We start from the raw sequence: 23,042 nt of genomic DNA, 5'->3' as shown, positions 1-23,042 counted from the left end.
CTTCTTCTTAGTTTCTTTTTCCTTCTGTGCCTTTTCTCTTTCCTCAATGCTGCTTATTACTTCCTCGTGTGTTAGAACTGTGGCTCCTTTTCCTAACATTCTGCAAGCACCAGGTTTCTTGGCCTGATGGGGACGTTGTCGGTCGGATATGATTTGTTCCATGGACTTCTTGGTCTGTCCAGCTTTGTCAATTGCCTCTGCAAGTTCTTGAAGACTGTGAAGGTACAGGCAGGATGACTGACTATGCTGACACACTTTTGGAATTGTATAATCAGGCTTTCCAGATGAACAAGAGGAGGGATATGTTACAGTGGGCAAAGGTGTACATGTTTTCCCGAGCGGTGTACTGCCTTTTGTCTTTGAAGTGCCAAGCATGATGGCATCCTCTGTGACCTCTTCTTGAGGAGGTGGTGCAATAAGAATGCCTTCCTCAGTCTCAGGTCTACCAGCAAGGATCCACCGATTGTACGCTTCCACCTTCGACCTGCTGAGCCGTGACTCATCAAGTTTGTTTCTGTCAATTGGAAAGACTCCAGTAGAAGAAAAGCTTTTGCGTACAATCTCCTCAGACAAACCTTTGCCCCAACACAGAGGTAAGGAGTTGAACAAATTTCTGTCTAGAGATTGGTTCTCGTGATGTATGCTCATATGATGTGAGTGCCTGGTCATAATAGTTCTTCAGAGGAGCAAAACACAATTTGTCTAGTGGCTGAAGCACATCAGTGCAGTGAGGAGGCAGGAGAACAATACTGATTTGCTTACCTCTTCTACAGAACACTGAACGATTCAACATAGTCGCAATTCAACTAACGCGAAACATTCACACCACCCCACCAACCAATGACAACTGCCAAACCCAATTACAAACTTTGCAGCGCAAACGCTCGCCACCTCACGACATCTACCGGCAGTTCGGTAACTATTTCAAACCTGAAAAACTATTTTAAACCACATCTATCAGTGGTGCAGATTTTTTCCCCAATTCCGTGGTGAAAAAATTTGCTGACTGGGTAAAAAATTTGCAGTAAATGTTTTGCCCCAGTGAGGTGGGAATTTCTTTGCACCCCCATGACTCCAAGGGGGAGAGGGAGTGGGACTTCCTACTGCATATGAGGACCCACCCACCCCTTACAAGCAAAATTATTACCCCAACCTCCTACTTTCACTCTCGGGGTAAAAGGTGTACCCTTAGTTCTGTGAAGAATTTGGAAAGTTTCTTACCCCGTATTTTACGAGATGCGAAAAAAACAGTATATATAACATATAAATAAATAGTGACAGAAATGTGTAATACAGCACAACGCTTCCCCAATATGAGACCTATCTGCTATTAGTCACATGTTTGTAAAAAATCTTACAGAAGAGTTTTATGCCTTGTAAAAGTTCTTGCCCTCTTTCTTTTTCAAATTTCTTAACCCGGTCGACTAATATGCGCTACATTCACCACAGCATAGACGCTCACACCAGTTTCAAACCCTGATAAAAGAAGTGGTTTGTCCCTGTAGTTAAAGCCCCTGTCGTATAAAACAAACAAGTGTTATCAAAATTCGCTGATACAATGACGATGGTCGTAAGAGATGCCAAGCAAAAATGATGGCTGCATGTTAGTTAAAAAATAGTTAATTCTTTGTATGATTGGCTGCACTGAAAACAGTATATAATGCAGTTTGCGTCATGTCTGGTTAATACGTGGAAGTACAACAAGAGGGACGTACAAGCACACTCACTATCCTGTTATATACAACGCAATGTGTATCCACTTATTTGTTAGTGCTTTGTGTAACACAGATACTCCACGTGTAATAAACTCAAAGCTTAACTATTACGCAATCTTGAACAAGAAACTACCGAGCAACGTAATGTACTTGAAAAAATTATAACTAAAGCAGTTACAAAAATCCTCTAAACATTTCCGTAATTTTTGATCTTATTAAAAGTCGTGTGAAAAAGGTGAACTTTTGTCAACATTTAAAATGATATTCAACATTTTAAACAGATATTCATACATACCCACAAGCTACCATGGACCCTGTGGGGGCATAAGCACAAGCCATGACCCACGTGGTGGGCATCGTAACTGCGTGTTCCTTATTGGTGGTGAACGCGTCCCAGATTATCATCTTGCCGTCCTGTAATGGGCAGAAATGGAATTATTATTATTATTATTATTATTATTATTATTATTATTATTATTATTATTATTAATCACAATGATAATAATAAGAATTCCATTCATAATTTTAATAAAGATTTATTATTATTATTATTATTATTATTATTATTATTATTTATAGAAACAGTCAACACACAATCAGGTGTGGAACAGAAATCAATTTCTGACTCACATCAGGATCGAACCCAGGTCTTTCAACTGAAAGGCAAGGGCGCTGCCCAGCAGGCCATACAAGTCTTGTATGGCCTTGGGCAGCGCCCTGCCTTTCAATTGAAAGACCTGGGTTCTGATCCTGATGTGAGTCAGAAATTTATTATTATTATTATCGAAAAATCAAATTACTGTAATTCTTCCTGAGCATACTCAGCTCTCATTTTTAAAAGATGAGAGGTGAACACTGTCATTATTTTTGTAAAGATCTTTATGTATTTCGACATAAAAAAATAACGTTAATTTAACTCTACCCTACCCTGCTAGGGTCATTATATTATTCATGATAGCAGGAGCTTTTATTATTAATCGTCCAGGTGAAAAAAACTCTTGTATCCCGAGAATTTTGAAATTATAAATTTTCTCACGTGTGAATTTACAATGATGATTTTTTATTATTAGTCAGTGCGTCTTATCACATCGGTAAATAAAAACAAGGATCTGTTAGGCTTAAATTTTTCAAATACATATTTTCCCAATGCATTTATTCGTAATGATTTTATCTTCCAATAAACCCACAGAAACGCTAGAGAGTTATGTGATACGAAATGATGTTTGTTTCCACTTGTCCCTAAGAAAAATATCGGCAAGTTGCAATCATTCATATTATTCTACTAATATTCGCAAAGAACAATCAAGGAAGAACATAAAGCTATTCTTACTGTGACAGGCAACGATACATAAGAATTCCTCTTTCCCCCCATGGGCTGCTGTGATAGAATAAAATAGAATATAGAATGTTGGCTCAAGGCCAGGGGCTGGGACTTGTGAGGTCATTCAGCGCCGAAAGAGAAATTAAAAGTAGGAAAGTTTTAAAGGTGTAACGGGAGGAAAACAGCGCAGTTGCACTCTGAAACAATAATTGTTAGGAGAGTGTGGGAAGTAAGAGGGAAGAAAGAGAATGTGAACGGAGGTAAAGTAAACAAAAGGGGTAGTCTGCTGTGATGTCTATGATTCTAGCAATGCATTATGACCTGCTTCTCTCTCTCTCTCTCTCTCTCTCTCTCTCTCTCTCTCTCTCTCTCTCTCTCTCTCTCCATGTACAAAGACAGAGAAAAATACCTGTGCTCTCTCTTTTTCTTTCTACTTACGTTGCTCGCACATACATGCACACAGACACACAAGAAGAAGATAAAATATCTTCGTAACATCTCAGTAAGTCTTCAATCACTGGCATCAGTTTTTTTTTTTATCATTCATAAATAGTCGGTTAACATCAAACCGGACACCTTTTGTCGCTTACATCATAAACACTTAACGCTACCGCTTGATAACTGATGCGGGAGATAAGATAACAGGCCTTTGTGCGAAATAATCAGAACGATTATTCTTAAAAATCCCTCTGCTCTTCACATAATCTAGCTGATTTATTGAATAATTAGTGGCTTTAACAACGTGTTCCGTTTTTAACTATTCATATGCTTTTCTGTGCCTTTGTTATCATTGTCATAAATCTGTCCTGATGAAAATGATTTGCCTTTTATTTGACAAAACAGTTAGTATTTCCATTTCACGCTTCAAATTACTTTATGGAACTATATATATACAGTATATATATACACACATACATACATACATACATACATACATACATACATACATACATACATACATACATACATACACGTATATATACGGTACAGGGTCAGGAGGGAAGGGGAACAACGAAAATTAAAGCCTTTCGCCTTTATTCTAAGGCATCATCTGGCAAACTTAATATAACAGAAAAGAATTACACAGAAAACTCTTTGACTCTAAAGGAATAGAAAATCATTTTAATGCACACAAAGAACACTGCATCTGTGGATAATCTTAGTTTTTTTTTTTTTTGTAAAAAGGAGTTTCCTTTGCAATCCTTCTTTCTGTTGTATGTGGTTTGCTTGTGAATGCCATAGAATAAAGATGAAAGGTTAGCACTCCGTTATATCACTTACTTCGTTGCCATATGACCTGTTTATATTTCACAACAAGTTTCAGTTCCAGTGTTAGGAGTTATATAAATACACACGCACAGACATTGTACATACACACAAACACACACACACATACATATATATATATATATATACATATATATAATGGGTGCATGACACTTACATTGAGAACAAATACCGTCAGATTTCGAATTCGCTATACCCTGGGAATAACTTAAACCCAAGGGAAATGGGAAATTATAAATGATAAGTACATCTACCTAGGCCGAGATTCAAACTTGGGCCTTTGGTCTACATTCAACGGCAAACAGTCGACCATCACCATTCTGGCTTAGTATTTGTGAATATAAAAAAAGGGGGTAAAAATTCATATTTAAAATGTGAGTAATACTTGCAGGCACACAATCACGCACACATACACACACACACACACATGTATGCACACACATACATACATGAAACAAACAGACACACACACACACACACACACAAGTAACAGAGGACCCGTGACTGCCAGAGTACAAACCTGCGACGAGGAGACGAGATGCCTCTTGTCATTGCACCAATCAGAACAGAGAACCTTGCCTTGATGACCCTTCAGCACCCGACGAGGCTTGATGTTGAGCGGAGGGATGGGCTCCAGTCGAGCTGCTACCGTTGTCACTGCAAGGTGAGAATGGGAGAAGGTGAAATGGAAGACCTGGAAGACCGCCGGCAAGACGGCAAAAGGTGCTAGTGGCACCTGCTGGTAGAGGAAAGGTGCGGTAATTATATTCGCTATTCGCTCCCGTTCGGAAAAGATGGTGTAGGCCTACGTATCATCTCCGGGAATAGGAAAGGGATTGTTGTAAGTTTCAGTTCTGGTAAAGGAAAGTTTTCCTGATGTTACCTATGTAAAGAGGTTAGTTTTTCTTAGTAATATCTTGATAGGAAAAATATAGTGATACTAATATCTCTGGGTAAAGTACATAATACCGTATGTACCATGAATGGGGAGAGGAAAATATTACAGTATCACATCTGAGTAGGATCAAAACATATTCCAAATGCTGTCTTCGAGTAGAAAAACATTTCTGTATATATTAACGCTAAGGAGAAAATATTGTGTTATCTTTGGGTGGCCAAAAAAATGTTGTAAAGAATAGCTCCAGGTTGAGTGAAACTATTATATGTACTGGATCTTAGTCCCAAACAGATCTTGTAAGTATTAGCTCTCTGATGGAGGAATAATTTGCAAGTATTAGCTCTTTGTAGGAGAAGATTGTGCAAGTTTTGGTCTCACCAGAGGAAATTTCTGCAGGGATTGACCTCACTGGAGGAAAATTCTTCAAGTTATTAACTCCCGGTAAGTCACAGGAAAATCGCTTTAGGTGTGAAGATTCACCTTCAGTCACTTCGTATGCTCTGAAATTTTGTAACTGGATGGAGATTCTAAATTTCCCCTAGGTCTTCTTATATGAAATGATAAAGACATCGGAACGTTAACTGCGAATATTCATCTTAAAATGTCAAACAGGGGACACTTAAGGATGCCACAAACTTGTAAACTTACAAATATAAATATAACCTAAATAAGAAATATGTCCCCATGTCAATAAACCGTGAACTCAGAATCAGCATTTCCTAAAGATTATCAATCTCAGTATGGCCATCTAATAAATATATTTAGCAGATTTCATAAAGATTCGTTCACCTGCTCCTGAGATATCTTGCCAAAACCCGCGTGAATGAACACAGACACGGATGAAAACACTCCTGTTTTCCAACGTTTCAGCGTTGGAATCAGTGTCGTATCTCAGCATCGTTTTTTAAGCGCACTTCCATAGATAATCAGGCTTTCGACCTTCTATGTCATATTAACTCAATCCCTAGGCTTTCGCGTTCATCATGTCCTATTTCCGATTGCACAAGAACGACTAATGTTTGTTGCAAGTTTCAATAGCCTTTGGTGTTTTAAAAGGTCGATGATTTGATGTCAGGTAAGGAAAAATATCAATTGAACGTTTAAGATCTTTCGTTGTCTCGACGCCGTGAAAGAATATTGAGTTCATATGCCAGGAATTTCAGAATAAAAGAGCAAAATAGTTTACTGCGTAAAGTTCTATAATATGCTTTCTATTTTTATCACGGTCTTCAAAAAGTTATGTTTAGTTCAAAGGACTATTATCGTGAGAAGGAAAACAGAGATGTATAAGCTTGCAGACAAATACGTGACCAGCATGTCGTCTAAGCTTACATTACAGCCGAGCCGTTGACGCAGGAAAAGACAGAGATCTAATTTGTATGCTGGCTTCATGTCTCATTAAATCGAAAGAGCTACGACCGCTGTAAAATCACGTTTCATGATACTGCACTTCTTTGAATACATCATCATCATGATGTCACTACAATACTGAACATCCTCATTATCATTTCTGTTACGAGCTATAGTGTGGATAATGATGATGATGATGATGTTTCTAATATTTACGTTGTTTAGTTTCAGTATAACCAGTGTTGCCATTATGAACATAATTTGGAATGAAAGTAATGTTTGTAAAATGACCAAGTTTTTTTTTTTTTACTTTATAAAATACTGCGATGCCTAAGATACCTGAAAAACTTCATTGTACAGGTTTAACAAGAATTATACGTTATCAAAGAAAAATGTCTTACTCGTACTATGTTATAATATATTCTACTGAAAACAGAATATATCTTAACAAAGTAAGACATATATTCTACTTTCCTAAACTGGCTTAAAATAATCTTGCGATTGCATGTTACCCTAAAATACAAACGAGTACAGTTTATACATATTTAGTGACATAAATGTTTTAAAGGCAATTGATTAGCCAGTAAATTTTCTTCGATTCCTGTTAAAATGGATTTAGGGATTTCGTTGGTGCCAGTTTATTTGTTTGTGGACAGAATATCATTGATACACAAAATCCTAGATTACACATAATTTCATAAATATAATTTCAAGAAATTAGAAAACGCAACATTGAAAAAAAAACTAACATGAAAGTTGGTTTAGGTAATTTATAAAAGTTATAATACTTATAAAACTTATAAAAAAAAAATTATCCCCTAAGAGAAAATTAAGATATTGCATATTTTCAACGGACCTGCTTTTCATTATCAATTCCATTCTCTTTAAGTTTTTTTTTTTTGACGGATTTTCTTAATATTTAAAAAAGCGACTACCAACTGCACTCGCTTTAAGCTTTCTTTGAATAATTTTCTCATACCTAGAAAAGCGACTACCACTTACAAGGGACGTCGTTCAGCTTCTGCCTCTCCTCCTCGAGTTTCACCTTGAGTCCCTCAGCCTCCTTCGAAAGAGCCTCGACGCTCTCCGTCGACTGCTCCACGGTCAGGCCTCCGTCGGTCATGGCTACGGGGGTGGAAACGTCCTCCTCCTTCTGCAAAAAATGGCTGTTCCAGACGTCCTCAGTACCTCGCTCCTCTCTGCCTCTGCTTCAGGTTTATGGTAACATCTTGACCTTCTCTTGAACCTGCTCCTCCGAGTGATGATTCAGGTGTGTTGTTACCTGTAAAGTAATAGATTTAATTAGGTTAAGTCTAAAATACAGTGAATGGATAGAAATCAAGATTACTTAAGGATACGGAGTCTATTATTATCATTATCATAAACTGACAAAGGATAAATGCAATAAAAGAGGATAACAGCTAATCAGAGAGTAACTTGCTATGGGAAAGAGTTAAGTGCCTGTGGATAACCACTGCAAACAGTAACAACCATTTCAGAGAGAGAGAGAGAGAATGGAAGGGAGAGAAAAATCAGAGGACACGTACGCACATACACACACACGCACACAAAAACACACACGCGCACGCGTACACTCACGCTCGCAAACACGTGCACACAGAATGAGGGAGGGAGAAACAGCGAGATTTTCCTAGCTTATTTTTGGAGGCCTTATTTTCACCCAGAGAGAGAGAGAGAGAGAGAGAGAGAGAGAGAGAGAATTAAGATTTCTAACCTCACAACCTACCAACAAATTTTCTCTGTTTATAAGTCTAGGAGAGTGTTCTAGAAGGTCATGCCATAATAATAATAATAATAATAATAATAATAATAATAATAATAATAATAATAATAATAATAAAATCCACATCCGTTTGCATATAATGTTTAAGTCTTAACTTGAAAATGCAATACAGTAAAAAAAAGCATTACTGATTTTATAGCACAGCATCGTTAAATATTATCCCAATGACGATAATATGAGTGATTCCTTCTTTTAGCAGCAAAACGAAAACAAAATTCCAGTATACCTTTTAATACCAAAAGATTATTCATACGAACGACCTAACACACAAGCCCAATTTAAATAAAAGGTCCAGGGCCCATAGCGACTACTTAGAGTCTCGACCCAGCCTAATGAGCTCTACGTTGCGTAACAGTGGAGGGAAGGACACTGGGAAGGATTAATTATTGTTACGTAACAATTCATAACACTAACGAGGGGCTGTCGTGAAATAGTTACCTCAGGGAAAAGGAGATTCATCATCCTGACATGTGAGATCACCATCAACGCTATATTATGAACTCAGTTTTCTTGAATCATCGTCGTCATCTTATTTACCATCATCATCATCCATAACTAAGGCATCCCCGTTATTATTAGTACCTATATCTAAGTCATTCTTATCATCGCCGTCACCATCTACGCTTGAGCTATCGTCACTATCTCCAACGTCGTAATAAATACTTTTAACTGTCGTCATCTATACTCAGGCAAACATGGCACGACCGACTTACGCACTCACGCCGTGAATTTACGAGTTATCTCTCTCAAAAATTTCTGAATTATCTCCCCACTTCCGTTTTCCCAAACTGTCTACAATCAACAAAGAAATTTCAATATGTCATGCATGTCATCTGTTCATTAACTCAGGACTTTCAGCAAGGAGAACAATGAATAGGCTATATTAGCCCGATGTAATTCTACTCAGGCAATCAAAGATTGAAAATACCTCATGGTACTTTCATGAAATTGTCTACATATTTGGACACAACTGTCAAAATTTAGGCTAAAGTTTGATGCTAACCGAGTAAAAATTCAACATGACTCTGTCTTTTTTGACTGCAAACATCTTGCGAAATTTGCGCTTCTCTACCTGCACGATTAACCAACGTTCGTATATTAAATGCGGTTTACGTTTTAGTTTTCCGCTTGTTTAATCGAATCTGCATTGAGATAATTTCTGTCCAAAATGAAAAAAAATTACAGCAATTAAAATTTTGACATTTATACTGAATAGCATGAAAATATTTCACCTAAATTTGAAGGCTAAACGAGCTTTCACCTCAAGCTCTGGCTGATTCGCGACCATGCAAGAGTATCATCTAATACTAAATGCGGCTCACGTTTTGGCGAATCATTTCTGTGCCACGACCATCTTTCTCCAAACGGAAAAAGAGAATGCACGTCTAACGCTGTCATTGAAATATCAGAATTAAAATAATTAAAATTTGTGGTAAGCGAAAATTCACCGGACGTCACTGTCATCAGTCTTTGTGAGTGACGTCATCATCGATCAAGGACATCTTCCACTGCCCACACGAAATGAGGATTTAACGTCATGCTCACCAGTGCAATGATGAAATTTCAATCCTTTCGCGAAATGCAAAATGGTTCGTGTTTAATTCAGTTCAAATTGGTGGTTTATATACATAATAAAACATGAATGTTCTGTATGTGAGGATATAAAAAGAATGTCTTTGACGAGATACTGAAAACTTATGGAAGATAACAACAGCGCGCCTGCGTGGGTGTGAATGTGAAGGCGACAAGCTAATGAGTAGAAAAGCATCCCGTTTCAAGACTTCTTATACCAGTAGAAAAGAACAGCTTCCCAGCTGTGAGAAAAAGGAAAGAAAGTTGAAAAGAAATTTAACGGAACAAAGTAAAATGAGACAAACCCGTTTGCCTTTGCCCTGATCACTACGGGGATTTTTATTTTCAGAAGACTGCATGATAATGTATGTGAGGCACGTACGATCATTCCACACACCCAGCAGCAAATTATCCTTAACAACGTGACGAGATTTCATTTGGCCCAGATGGTAAAACGTGGTATTATTAGTTATTCGTTTCAATTTAATCGGTCACGCGAGTAACGTTCACGTGACATAGTAAATGTTCCAAAATTCTTTCTCGATCATTTGAAAAAAATGATCACTTACGATGACTGAAGAAAGACAGAACACAGCGCACGTATAGGCACCACGGTTTCGTATACTTATAAATGATGTGTATTTAATCAGATGGGCTTACGTACAGACAGGATGTGTGCTGGTGTCACTGTCGTCTTATCATGTGACTCGGTCTTTTCCTGTCAAAAAGAATGCGCCGAATAACAAATGTCAGAATATTCATGTTTTATATAAGTACACTGGGTCTCTTGACAGATGTGTATTTAAATCAGTGTTGTGCTAAGGTTTTTGTTAATAATTTTTCATGTTCAGTTATTTACACGAGTGGACGACAAGTTTACACACACACACACACTATATATATATATATATATATATATATATATATATATATATATATATATATATATATATATATATACTGTATATATACACACCTAGATCTGGGAATACGTTTTACTGTAAGTTTAGCTATGATCAAATGCATTTTAATAAGTCAAAGAATCAATGGTAAAGTTACTATATGCTCAGTATATTTCCGAAATTTTACACTGATACGCGCAAAACTGAGATCTTTCATGTGAATATTTTATGACGGTTCTGTTTCAATGAAGGGCATGGCTTCTTGCCTCGCATGAAGAAGAAGAAGATGATGATGATGATGATGATGATGATGAATATATACTGTACGATGACACACAACAGGAATGTTGACATCATCGCGTATTTTCCACCGGAAAAAGATATACAACATATGCTTCTTGCAGCTGCGACTAGTTTTCCTCCTCCTCAGTAAAAATTAATAAACGCGCAATTCAATACATAAGAGAATAAAACACCCTAACCAATTTCGCCGGTAAAACGATTGAAGACTACTTGTTTAAATTTCAGGACGGCTATTTTCTGCTGAGTTGTTTAACATGCAGTAAGACTTACACCAAATGTCATCATTAGCATTCTGTAATTACATCAGGTGCTTTTACCCTGCGTGAGGGTTTCGTGTAAAGCGTTTAGCATATTTAGAAGCAAATGATAAAAATAGTAGATCGATTAATCAGTGCTGAAATTACAAGGGTGTAAAATTAACCTGTTAAAGGCAGTTCAAGAGTTAAAGTGAAGGTTGAATGTGTGGAGAGAATGTAGCCGACGGGCTGACAGGCAAGTGTTGTATCGCTGCTACTTTGGCTTGTTATCTACGCGTCACATACTCCAAGGTGCTAGTACTAAACATGGCGGAAGCTCCTTGGGACACCGTGTTTAGTACTAGCCCCTCGGGGATAAAAGTATTATATACACCCATTTCTATGTCGTGTGGTCGACAAATTTATATTAAAAAACGATATCTTCATACGGCCGTCTACTTTACATTTACCATTCTGTGTTTAGTACTAGCACCTTGGAGTAGGTGACACGTAGATAACAAGCCAAAGAGCACAGTTATATCTTCATGTTTTCAGATATTTTTGTTGTTGAAATTATTCAGAAAAAATAAGAGAACATAAAACATTAATAAAAAAAAAAGTTTGAGTGAGGTTGACGACAGCGTGAATGGGTGACGGAAAAGGATAAATATTTGTAAATGGTGAAAAGTTACATAGACTGGAGAAAGTTGTAAAGATTTGCAGGAAAGTCGGTAGTGAATGTCTGCAGATTCTTAACTGTTATTTCTTTGACAAATTAAAAATCTTGATACAGGTGCAGTACCAAAGGAAAAAGATTTTAGATCAAGCAAAAAATCCATTCTTGACCCCATTATTCTTTGTACAAGGAAGAAAAGTAGAGTCAATGTACAGTACGAAAGGTTAAAGAGGCTAAAAAAAGATAACCAGAAGTAGAATCAAATAGTCCGAAACGGGCAAGAAAAATAGTTTTATTTAGATGACTGGGCAGCAAGGATAAAGATTAGAAAATGTGATATCCATATTTACAAATCAAATGAACCAGGAGGTGGAAGCAAGGGAAAGAGGGAGATTAAGCAAAAGGCTGACTGATATAGTAGTATAGCAAGACTAGCAACAGCCCCCACTATCCAGAAGAGTACCAATTAAAAGACTAGCGAATACAGCCATGATGGAAAGAGGCTGGGGGTTCTGGAGGGGTGGGGAAGGCATTGAATATTTGTAATTGTGGATAATATACTGAATGGTATATTGTTTTCTTCTGAAGCCAGCGTTTAACCCCATAGAAGGCACAGAGGACAATGAGATACCTAAACCCACACACATAGCAATTTGTAGAAATTCTCATTACGCAGTGTCATGAAAACGTTGCAGTGTAACAAGCTATAATCCTGTAAGATTATACTCTTCCTCATTTGGTCCACCTCTTAATTAGGCTTTAGTACAAGTTGGATGGCCAGAAGCCTTCCCTTTATGAGGTGCATCCCCAATTTGTTTTCCTTTCTCTCGGAAGACCACAATCTCCGAGGGCGGCACCAATGCCCTTCTTTCCGGAATGCGCCTGACTTTTGTCCTCATAGTAGGTGTTGTCAGACTATATATAAGAACTTCAAGTTGTAATGAATTAGCTTTTGACTTACTGGTATTATGTTCTGGAAACATAAATTGCAGCTTTAGTGGATGGCGAAGTAAAGGAAATGTAATGTCTTTTAAAGAACCAAAATGCAGGAAGATTTTCAGGTAGTGTTACACTAATGCTGAAATACTGGATGACTGTATAAAAGCTGCATTGGTTGTTTATCTGTGGCTAAACAATGGAAATAATAAGAGAGAATACATTTTGTTTTTTTCTATATTTATGTTGCTAAAACAGAGCAACGGTAAGAAATTTGTACAAAGTTTCGGTACACCATCAAAATTCATTGCTGAAGACCAACAACTAAGATGATTTGATTATTAAGTTATCCAAACCGCGAACATTTGTTTTATTTGGTCACAGGAAAAATTATTTTTATCGATTCATTTGAAGAAATGTGCACATTTTTTTGGTATACTGTCAAAGTACATTATTTCCGGCTTGTATATGACAGCACGTATATAGTTTTGATTAAACCCGTCTTCAAAATAACAGAATCCTGCTCTCCGGTTCCAGAGGTACTAAATATTATTGTAAGAGATGAAAGCTAATTTGATCTTTCATCAGAAATGATAATTTTTTATGAAATTACCCGTATTAAGACTTTTCTGGTGGGTGAAAAGATGCAACAATGAAAACCAATGTTCAAAAGTGGAACTAATCACTTTAAAAACATTTAAAGGCCTGTTGAGCTTTGGCAATGTCTCCCTGCTCCTTCTAAGAAAATATTCTCTCTGGTGAAAAATATTTGGACATCAGGTTATAACCAGTTGCTTGTGACAACATCGAAGTTGGTGCAGATAGGAAAATGCAATTTTGACCTGAGTTATGCTGGCTTTTATCATTACTTTAAAACTTAACTTTCATTCCTCAGAAAATAGGAATCTAATCCAATGAAATACTAAATAAAAGAGTTTTTTTTTATTCTATCCATATGTCTATAATTCCTTTCTTGAAGCAACTGTTATCTGCATAATTACTTTCCGAGTCAAAGACTTTCATTTATTCAGCTACTTTTTATAAATCTTATTACTGAATTTTTGACGAATACATTTTATATTCGGGTATAAGGATTATAGAATAGGGCTCTGCAGCACACACAGCGAAGAGAATAGGGGTGTGGGTTATTTTAACGCCATCTATTGATTGCCCAATTAACCTTAATCAAATATCCGTTATTGGAAGACCATAGAGGATTATTTATGCAAGGTAATTTATTGCTTCACGCATTTTCTGGCTATTCTCTACTATTTATTTCTGAATATTCAACCTAGGATACGGTATTGGAGGTATCGATCTTAAAGTAATTGTGGATTGCATAGTGAAATTCTGTATTGGCAATAGATAAGTGAATGTCGAACACTAATGATAGCAATAATGACCATAATGGTCACAAATACGAATAATACCTATCATGAATAATACCTATATATATATATATATATATATATATATATATATATATATATATATATATATATATATATATATATATATATATGTGTGTGTGTGTGTGTGTATGTATGTGTGTGTGTGTATGTATATATATATATATATATATATATATATATATATATATATATATATATATATATATATATATATATATATCACTCAAATCTGGCAGTTTCGGTGCCCATACATAAATTGTAGTCAAGGGCAGGAATACTCTGGAGATTCACACTTCCATTTATTGCTTCCCACGTTTTGTGATTCATAATCACGAATCACGAAACGTAGGAAGCAATGAAGAAGTGTGAATGTGAATTCCTCCATATATATATATATATATATATATATATATATATATATATATATATATATATATATATATATATATATATATATATATATATATATATATATATATATATATATATATATATATATATATATATATATATATATATATATATAATATATATATATATACATATATATATATATATATATATATATATATATATATATATATATATATATATATATATATACGGATGTATGTATACATTGATGTGCATCATTCCTATGGTGCCCAATAAGAGAGACGATTTATTTTATAACTAACGGTATATCCTTAAGACAGGTTCTTTGGTTCTTTCCTGACGCCATATGCAGATATAATAATAATATTAATAATTACATGACGATAGTTCAGAACTTATCTTTCGATAAGTGTTAAGTTTCTTACATTATTTCTTTTGCTATGTCACGTTTCAGTTTCAATGGTTTCTTGTCGTTTCTGTGACAAGGTCACTTACAGCACTAAAGTCCCCGTTATGATTTCAGGAGTTATGTCATTGGATGGTGGAAATTCATCTTATTATTTGAAAATTGCTATTAATATGCTGAAATCTCCCGGGAACACGCCGCCGGTCTTGGCATGTGAAACGTCACTTTTAAAGACTTAAAAGACTAAGGATTTTTGAAATCTTAGTTGAATAACCACATACTGAAAAGAAAATTCAAATTGCAGACAGCATCATAGATAGCACTCGCAAGTTCCTATAAAATATTGACAAGATTAAGATTCAGAGAAAACGAAAGGCAATATCCACTTGCTCATTCAGTATGCATATATTAATATATCCAAGTAACATACATAACTATATATATATATATATATATATATATATATATATATATATATATATATATATATATATATATATATATATATATATATATATATATATATATATATATATATATGCTGTATATATATATATATATATTTATATATATATGCATGTATGTATACATGTATGTACTGATGCACACTTAGTCATATACGTGAAACATTATACGCTTATCTACCTGGAGGAAATGTGTACAAACAAATAAAGCATTCGGCCCGGCCCAAAAAAATAATAATCCGCGAGGATTTAACTAACCCAAGAGAAATCTGCAGTGATCATTTACTTTTAAAACGCAATGGGTCCTACCGATCCTGTCAGCATAACTCCCCTCTCTTTCTCTGTCTCTATATTATTTATATTTATATATATATATATATATATATATATATATATATATATATATATATATATATATATATTTATATATATGTATAAGTATATATATATATATATATATATATATATATATATATATATATATATATATATATATATATATATATACTGTACATCAAAAGAATTTCCAAGTATTCGAGATCACTGATTACTGCAATCACTGTATCACCTCATTTTCATGTGATAATTTTGATATTTGTTGCCCAAGCTCCTGATGACTATTCTCTCTCTCTCTCTCTCTCTCTCTCTCTCTCTCTCTCTCTCTCTCTGAAATCGCAAGCAGTTAAGCAGTTTGTTCCTTCCCAGTTAGTTTAGTTCCAATGGATTAAAGTACTGAACTTTCCTCATGTACAGTTCTGATTTCAGTCCTTTATTTCTCATTTAGGTTATTCACACTTCCCTCGTTCTTCCCAATACACCTCTGTACTTAATACTTTCTTATTAGTATTATTTCATCATCATCAGCATGATTAGCATCATCATCATCATCATCATCATTGCCTCTTACACCGTGCAACGCAAAGGGTCTCTATGAAATTCCGCTACTTTGTACTTTCACTTCCACAAATCTCCATTCATCTCCAGTCTCCTTTCTCCGAGTTCTCATTTCAAGTGAGTCTGGATCTTCCAACTCAGCTGGTGCCCAGAGTTTCGTTTATGTTTAAACAAAACATTGTTTCTTTACTTAGTAAAATCCATTTATTTTGCAACCGTCTAGCGCTTTCTAGTTTTAGACAAGTAAATTTACCGTTCATTCTCTCATCCGTGACGCCAGTGACACTGACAGTTGTGACGCCATAAGATTAACATCCCAGAATCTCACTCCCCTGCGATTTGTTCAAGGCTCTCATTCTGCATTTGATCTCAGTCGTCTTTTTTTTTTATCTTTCCAGTCTGCAGCTTTAAAATCCCCATCATCTCCTTCAAATTTCTTCGGTCGTGCAGCTTACCAAAGCAAAGAACTGGAGTGTGGGTTATCCACGTCCTGTTTACTTCTAAAAACAAATAACTAAATGAATAAACAAGTATATGAATATACAAGCATGTACTGTATATATATATATATATATATATATATATATATATATATATATATATATATATATATATATATATATATATATATATATATATATATATATATATATATTATATATAGTTATATATATATTCATATATATGTACTATGGTGTGTATATGTATACGTACAAACATTTATATATATGCATATATATACATATATATATATATATATATATATATATATATATATATATATATATATATATATATATATATATATGTGTGTGAACAAATTCATGGGTTATGTATACATGTATGCATGAGCATTCATATATGTAAAATAACTACACATTTATTATGAACATGTTCGTACATATGCATTATCCTACGTTGTTTGCTTGTGCTATTATTACTCACGTCCGCTCATAGGTACCTGCGATCTGTATTCGAGATAAGTAGGTATAAGTAGGTGAAGGGTTTAGGCACCCTTCCTCTCTCATCTTACTTTGCCAAGGTTAGAAAACTGCTGTAGCTTTATACGAACATCACTACGTAAGCTTTATATATTTGTAAAGATTGCTTGAGGCAATTGTCCTAAAATTCGTCTTCTTCAGTTTTTATTAATCGTCTATTGCCTTCTTATGTTTACGAGTCCTCTGACGACCAGTGTTCCCTTACCTCACCAGCGTTGTGTCGTCCGAGGCGGAATTGGACTCGTGAGGCACTCAGCTGCACTCGTATTTCCCCTTTATTCCTTCTACAGGCAGCAGACAGCTCTGTCCAGTTTCCTGCCGCAGGCCATGGAGCGAGTACCCGTCCTGGGGCTGGTCTATCGAAGCACTAACTAGACATGAAATCGAAAACGTTCTGGCGGCGACATTTCTGTGCGGGATAACTCCCTCAGACTACTCGCCAGAGAACCGTCTAGCGATCGAGAATCGAATCGAGTCGTGGTCAGTCTTCCGCGATTACGACCGTCGGAGGATAACAAGGGAAAAAAGTGGAGATCGAGAGTACACGAAGCAAATTGGAGAAGGACTAAAGGGGGTGTCCTGAGTGGCACTGGCTCTGCTGCTGCTGCGCTACGCGACCAGTTGCCCTTCCCGCGCAGATCAATTCGGAGACTCGGGAGAGAGAGAGAGAGAGAGAGAGAGAGAGAGAGAGAGAGTCATTGGGAGGGAGAGAAAGGTACCCCATCCAAATGTACCCTCCTTTTCGTCGGCTGCTACCAGCATTTCCTCCACTTCCTCCTCCTCCTCCTCCTTCCCCTCCTCCTAATTCATCTCTCCCCTTCCATCTTCCTTTCTCTATCGCAAATAAGTCTTTTCTCTCTTTCTCTCTCTCCCTCTCTCCTGGTCTGTGCTTCCCGTTTCCCCTCCTTCACGTCCATCCTCTTCCTTCCCCTCGACAAGCCTTGCCAAAACACGCCAGACATCACGGACGAATTTCACTTATGACTTCATCGGCAGGTGGCGCTCGACATCATCAGACCTTCCCGTTGGGTCTCAAACCACCATTTTCCCTTTAATTCTCGAATTACTCTTTTTTTTTTGTCGTAGCAGAACAATAAAATTGTGTGACAAAACATGCAGCAAATGTTTTAAATCTATTATTTATTTTATGTAGCTCAAACGAACATAATTTGCAAGAAATATTTCAAACCAAGTTAATCTTCATCACGTTTTATTACCTACGTATAAATACATCTATTAGATTGGTAAGTCGAAGGTGAGTCAGTCTTTTGCCTGCAAGGGCAGTTGACCGGAGAATAAAAAAGACTGCTGTAGACGTCTGAATTCGTCACAACCAACCTAGACGACAAGTACTAACAGCGATTGTATCAAAATTATATCTTCAACTTTGCAAACTAAAGATATGAACACGTGGCAGTAATCAGAGCAGATTCTTAAAGAGTAAAAATATGAAAATATGGAAGTCATACATCAGGATATCTTTTTATCTTATATTATTCATAATGTTGATACGTCTAATCATGGTGGCGCAACAAACCGTAAGTGGATGTTTGAGTCTAAAGAGCTAAAGTAAACAACTTTAATGACTTCCTTTTTATGGCCACGTATTTTCTACCAACGTGCCTCGTCCATACAGACATATACATCTAATACACTCATACATATGTGCAGATATACATGTGAACTGGAGTATACACCGTTCGCCGTTACTAATGGCCCCGAAGAACAGTATCAATATAAACAGTTTTTCCCAGCTACCCTAACCGGATGAGACTTCCCCACTAGTCATATATCTTGCTAATGCCACGGATGATATTTGCATTTACCCTTTCTCCTCCCAAAGATATTCCTCTTTGCACGTGAACACGCGGCTATACGCGTATACATACACACACATACACATGCAAACACCACACATCTGTATATACACACTCGCAGGGGAAAGGTGGGTGCATTGTGAATCTCTCTCTCTCTCTCTCTCTCTCTCTCTCTCTCTCTCTCTCTCTCTCTCTCTCTCTCTCTCTCTCTCATGAATCTAAAAAGTAAATATATGGTTCTAGAGAGTAGATATGTTATTGTCCTTGAGATAGTAAATACATTATCGTTATAGAGAATAAATACGGTAATGAACTTAAAATTAGATACGATACGGCTGTAGGAAGCAAACATAATATGCTGTTAAAGAGTAAATACTGTTTACAAAGGTTCTAGAGAGGAAATCTAGCATCGCCCTGTTGCAGAAACATGACACGGTTCTAGAAAATAGATATGATATGGTCCTATAGGGTAAACAAAATATAGGTCTATAGAAAAATGAAGCTCCATGCTAGAAGCTACATATAGCATGTATCTGTGCTAGCAACGTGCACAAAAAAAAAAGTTTGTTGTGACGGAAGTGGGTCTGACCCAATTTTTTTGCCTTTATATTCTTTCATATGTTTTCCTTCCTGTACTCTCGCTTTTTCTGACTTAATAATAATAATAATAATAATAATAGTAATAATAATAATAATAATAATAATAATAATAACAATAATAATAATTCTCTCAGCCGGGTGACTGACTGACTTTGTTCTGCCTCACTTACAGTATGTTAAAAGCCTCTTTGTCATTTACAGCGGCGAGCTGAGAGAGAGAGAGAGAGAGAGAGAGAGAGAGAGAGAGAGAGAGAGAGAGAGAGAGAGAGAGAGAGAGAGAGATGGCATCCCACCAACTATTAATATTTGGTTACCTTCCTCGTACTTTAACGGGATCACAAGTCAGCTTGTTCGATGCTTATTTTTTTTTCTCCTGAGTTATCTGCTGCCAAGATTCGACATGCATTTGCACGTGTGCACGAGAGAGCACGTGCCTTGAGAATTTATCAAGTGGAGGATGATGATGAGTCCTGCGCAAGGATGTTGTCAGTTATAATGAAGAGATGAAAATTGTTTCAGAAATTCTCTGGGTAGTTAAATACATCTCCGCTAATTTGAAACAATTTGCATAAATTTCATGAAAAAAATTACTGGGCTCTCCGTTAGGCCTACCAGATGACTAAATTTATCTCTGGAGAGAGAGAGAGAGAGAGAGAGAGAGAGAGAGAGAGAGAGAGAGAGAGAGAGAGAGAAATTTAATCAGTTTTACTAACATAGCAAGCCCACATTCGTAGGAATGAACATGTGCAATTTGAGAGTATATATATATATATATATATATATATATATATATATATATATATATATATATATATATATATATATATATATATAGAAGGTTTTAATAACAAAACGCTAAACGATAAAAAGCGCTAATAGCTCTCTGCTCTAAATAAGGCGAGAGACCGTTTTCTGTTTATCCCCCTAAGGAAGATTTTATTTTCACGCGAAAATAAGTCTAGCTGATTAATTGTCTCTCCCGTTTTGCCAAGTACCGGTTTATTTATGTCCCTGTAGAATGGGAAGTCACGTTCCTTCGTGGCAGGGATCTATGTTTGGGTGTTGGGGTTGTTTGAAAAGCAAGTCGTTGGAAGAACAACCATGACTAGGAAAACAATTCAGGGGAACAAACAACATTGGACGAAAAATGATGACGAATAAAGCTAGGCTGATAAGAGAACAAGGTATCGGGAGAACAGTAATTTGTTAATAGGAAACAGCGGTCATAGGAACAAAAACTAGATAAACGAGACATTGGGAGAACAACAATTACTAGAAGAAAAATCACTGGAAGAACAACAAATGTTATGAGAATCATGAAGCTATGAAAACATCGTTGTGCAAAACAATACTGGCTAGGAAAGCAACACTGATAAGGAGAGCCATCATTCCCATGAAATTAATTCGTAAAAGAAAACAAGTAAAAGATGGGCCGAAGTTTCTTCTGCGCACTCTAGTTTTCTGTACAGCGAATAATGCTGTATGAAACTCTCAGCCGCAGCCTATGAAACTTTCAGCCGGTGGTGGCCTGTGTTGTTGGTACCTATAGCGGCGCCAGACGCACGATCACGGCTAACTTTAACCTTAAATAAAATAAAAACCACTGAGGCTAGAGGGCTGCATTTTGGTATGATTGATGATTGGGGGGTGGATGATCAACATACCAATTCGCAGCCCTCTAACCTCAGTAGTTTTTAAGATTTGAGGGCGAACAGAAAAAGTTTTCTTTTACAGAAAACTAAAAACCAGCTTCTATAGCAGCAAGCAGTTCCTGGTAAAGCATAGTATGGAAACTAATAATTAATTAAAAACACCAACCTCCAAAAGAACAGCAGTTGTTAGGAAAACATTCTCTATCATGACAAACACCAGTTATTTGGAGATAAAAAAAATCGTGAAAAACATTCGTGAGCAAATAAAGTTAACCCGATTTTATTGTACTCATATTGTCCTATGGTTCGTCGATATTTCATGCTGCATAGCTTCCTTTCAGTTGCTTATTATTATTATTTATTATTATTATTATTATTATTATTATTACTGCGAGCCAAGCTGCAACCCTCCTTGGAAAAGCAGAATGATTCTCCAAGGGTCCCAAAAATAATAAGTAACAAAGTAAAATAAAAAAAGGCAAATAAACTACATTAGTATGCTTAATGGAAAAAAAAAGCTATTTGCAGCACAACTATTCAACTAAAAGATTATGAATTTCATCCTACAATTTGTTCATAATAGGAATAACCATTTCTGGAAAACTGTGGCGTACTGACCCTCACAGAGCAAAAGGCAATAGTGTTATACATATCTGCATGTTTAGTACTACTTGGTGGATGGCACAGTCTGGGGATCTGAATGTAAAGGATGATCAGAATTATGTAATGTCTTCCGCAGCATAAACAATGAGCTCACTGAACGATGATAATATCAAGACCAGGAATAAGAGATTTAAAAGAAATCCAGATTTTATACATCTGTTTAAGATTCGGGTCAATTACTGCAGACCAAACAAGGGAACTATATTGAAAAAAAAATTAAGAGTAAAATAATTAAAACATTTCCTCGGGATAGGTCTACAAAAATTTTTGACTTTCACGCGATAACTATTTTTTTTTTTTTTGCAATGAAAGAAGTGATAGAATAGACATATTTCTCAAAAGAGAATTTGCAATAAAAATTTACACTAAGAATTATAAATAGGTTGTCTGTACTTGAGGAGCTTTAATCTTGCTAGGATTCAACACTTCATCCCCCATTATTTTCAAACACTATTAATTTTAGCTAAATTTCCCTTAATAGATTCAACCACCATAGGTCTATACTCAGGAGATGGGATTGATATAAAGAGAGTAGCATCATCTGCATAAGAATTAAACTAGTTTTCAAGGCCAGACCACATATCCCATACTGATATAAGAAATAATGAACCAAAAACACTTTCCAAGAGAACGGACTGAATTTCTATAGCCACTACAGGGCCCATCAAAACTAAAAATATAATCAAAAGCATCAGCGAAGTCAAGGCTAATCCGCACACTTCATAACCAGAATCTAAGAGCATTATTATTAGTATTAT

The 23,042-nt window shown here is 36.0% G+C and overlaps 1 protein-coding gene across 2 annotated transcripts in view; it reads right to left on the bottom strand.

Moving 5' to 3' along the window:
- The window catches only part of Gbeta5 (guanine nucleotide-binding protein subunit beta-5), a 28,253-nt gene extending 10,082 nt beyond the window's left edge, over positions 1-18,171 (bottom strand). The window contains exons 1-4 of one of the 2 annotated variants that reach the window (XM_067084497.1): positions 17,758-18,171; positions 7,574-7,853; positions 4,844-4,980; positions 2,011-2,129 (exon numbers count right to left, since the gene is read on the bottom strand). In XM_067084497.1, coding sequence (XP_066940598.1) covers positions 2,011-2,129; positions 4,844-4,980; positions 7,574-7,694 — 377 coding nt within the window. In that variant the 5' untranslated portion in view covers positions 7,695-7,853; positions 17,758-18,171. Of the gene's footprint in view, positions 1-2,010; positions 2,130-4,843; positions 4,981-7,573; positions 7,854-10,516; positions 10,586-17,757 lie in introns of those variants that run through there. The other variant, XM_067084498.1, reaches the window with a different exon arrangement.
- Between the last annotated feature and the right edge of the window lie 4,871 nt (positions 18,172-23,042).

The sequence above is a fragment of the Macrobrachium rosenbergii genome, chromosome 41 (assembly GCF_040412425.1).
Source record: "Macrobrachium rosenbergii isolate ZJJX-2024 chromosome 41, ASM4041242v1, whole genome shotgun sequence".
Taxonomy (NCBI): domain Eukaryota; kingdom Metazoa; phylum Arthropoda; class Malacostraca; order Decapoda; family Palaemonidae; genus Macrobrachium; species Macrobrachium rosenbergii.
The sequence above is the reverse complement of the archived record's forward strand: the minus strand, read 5'-3'. Positions and strand labels throughout refer to the sequence as shown.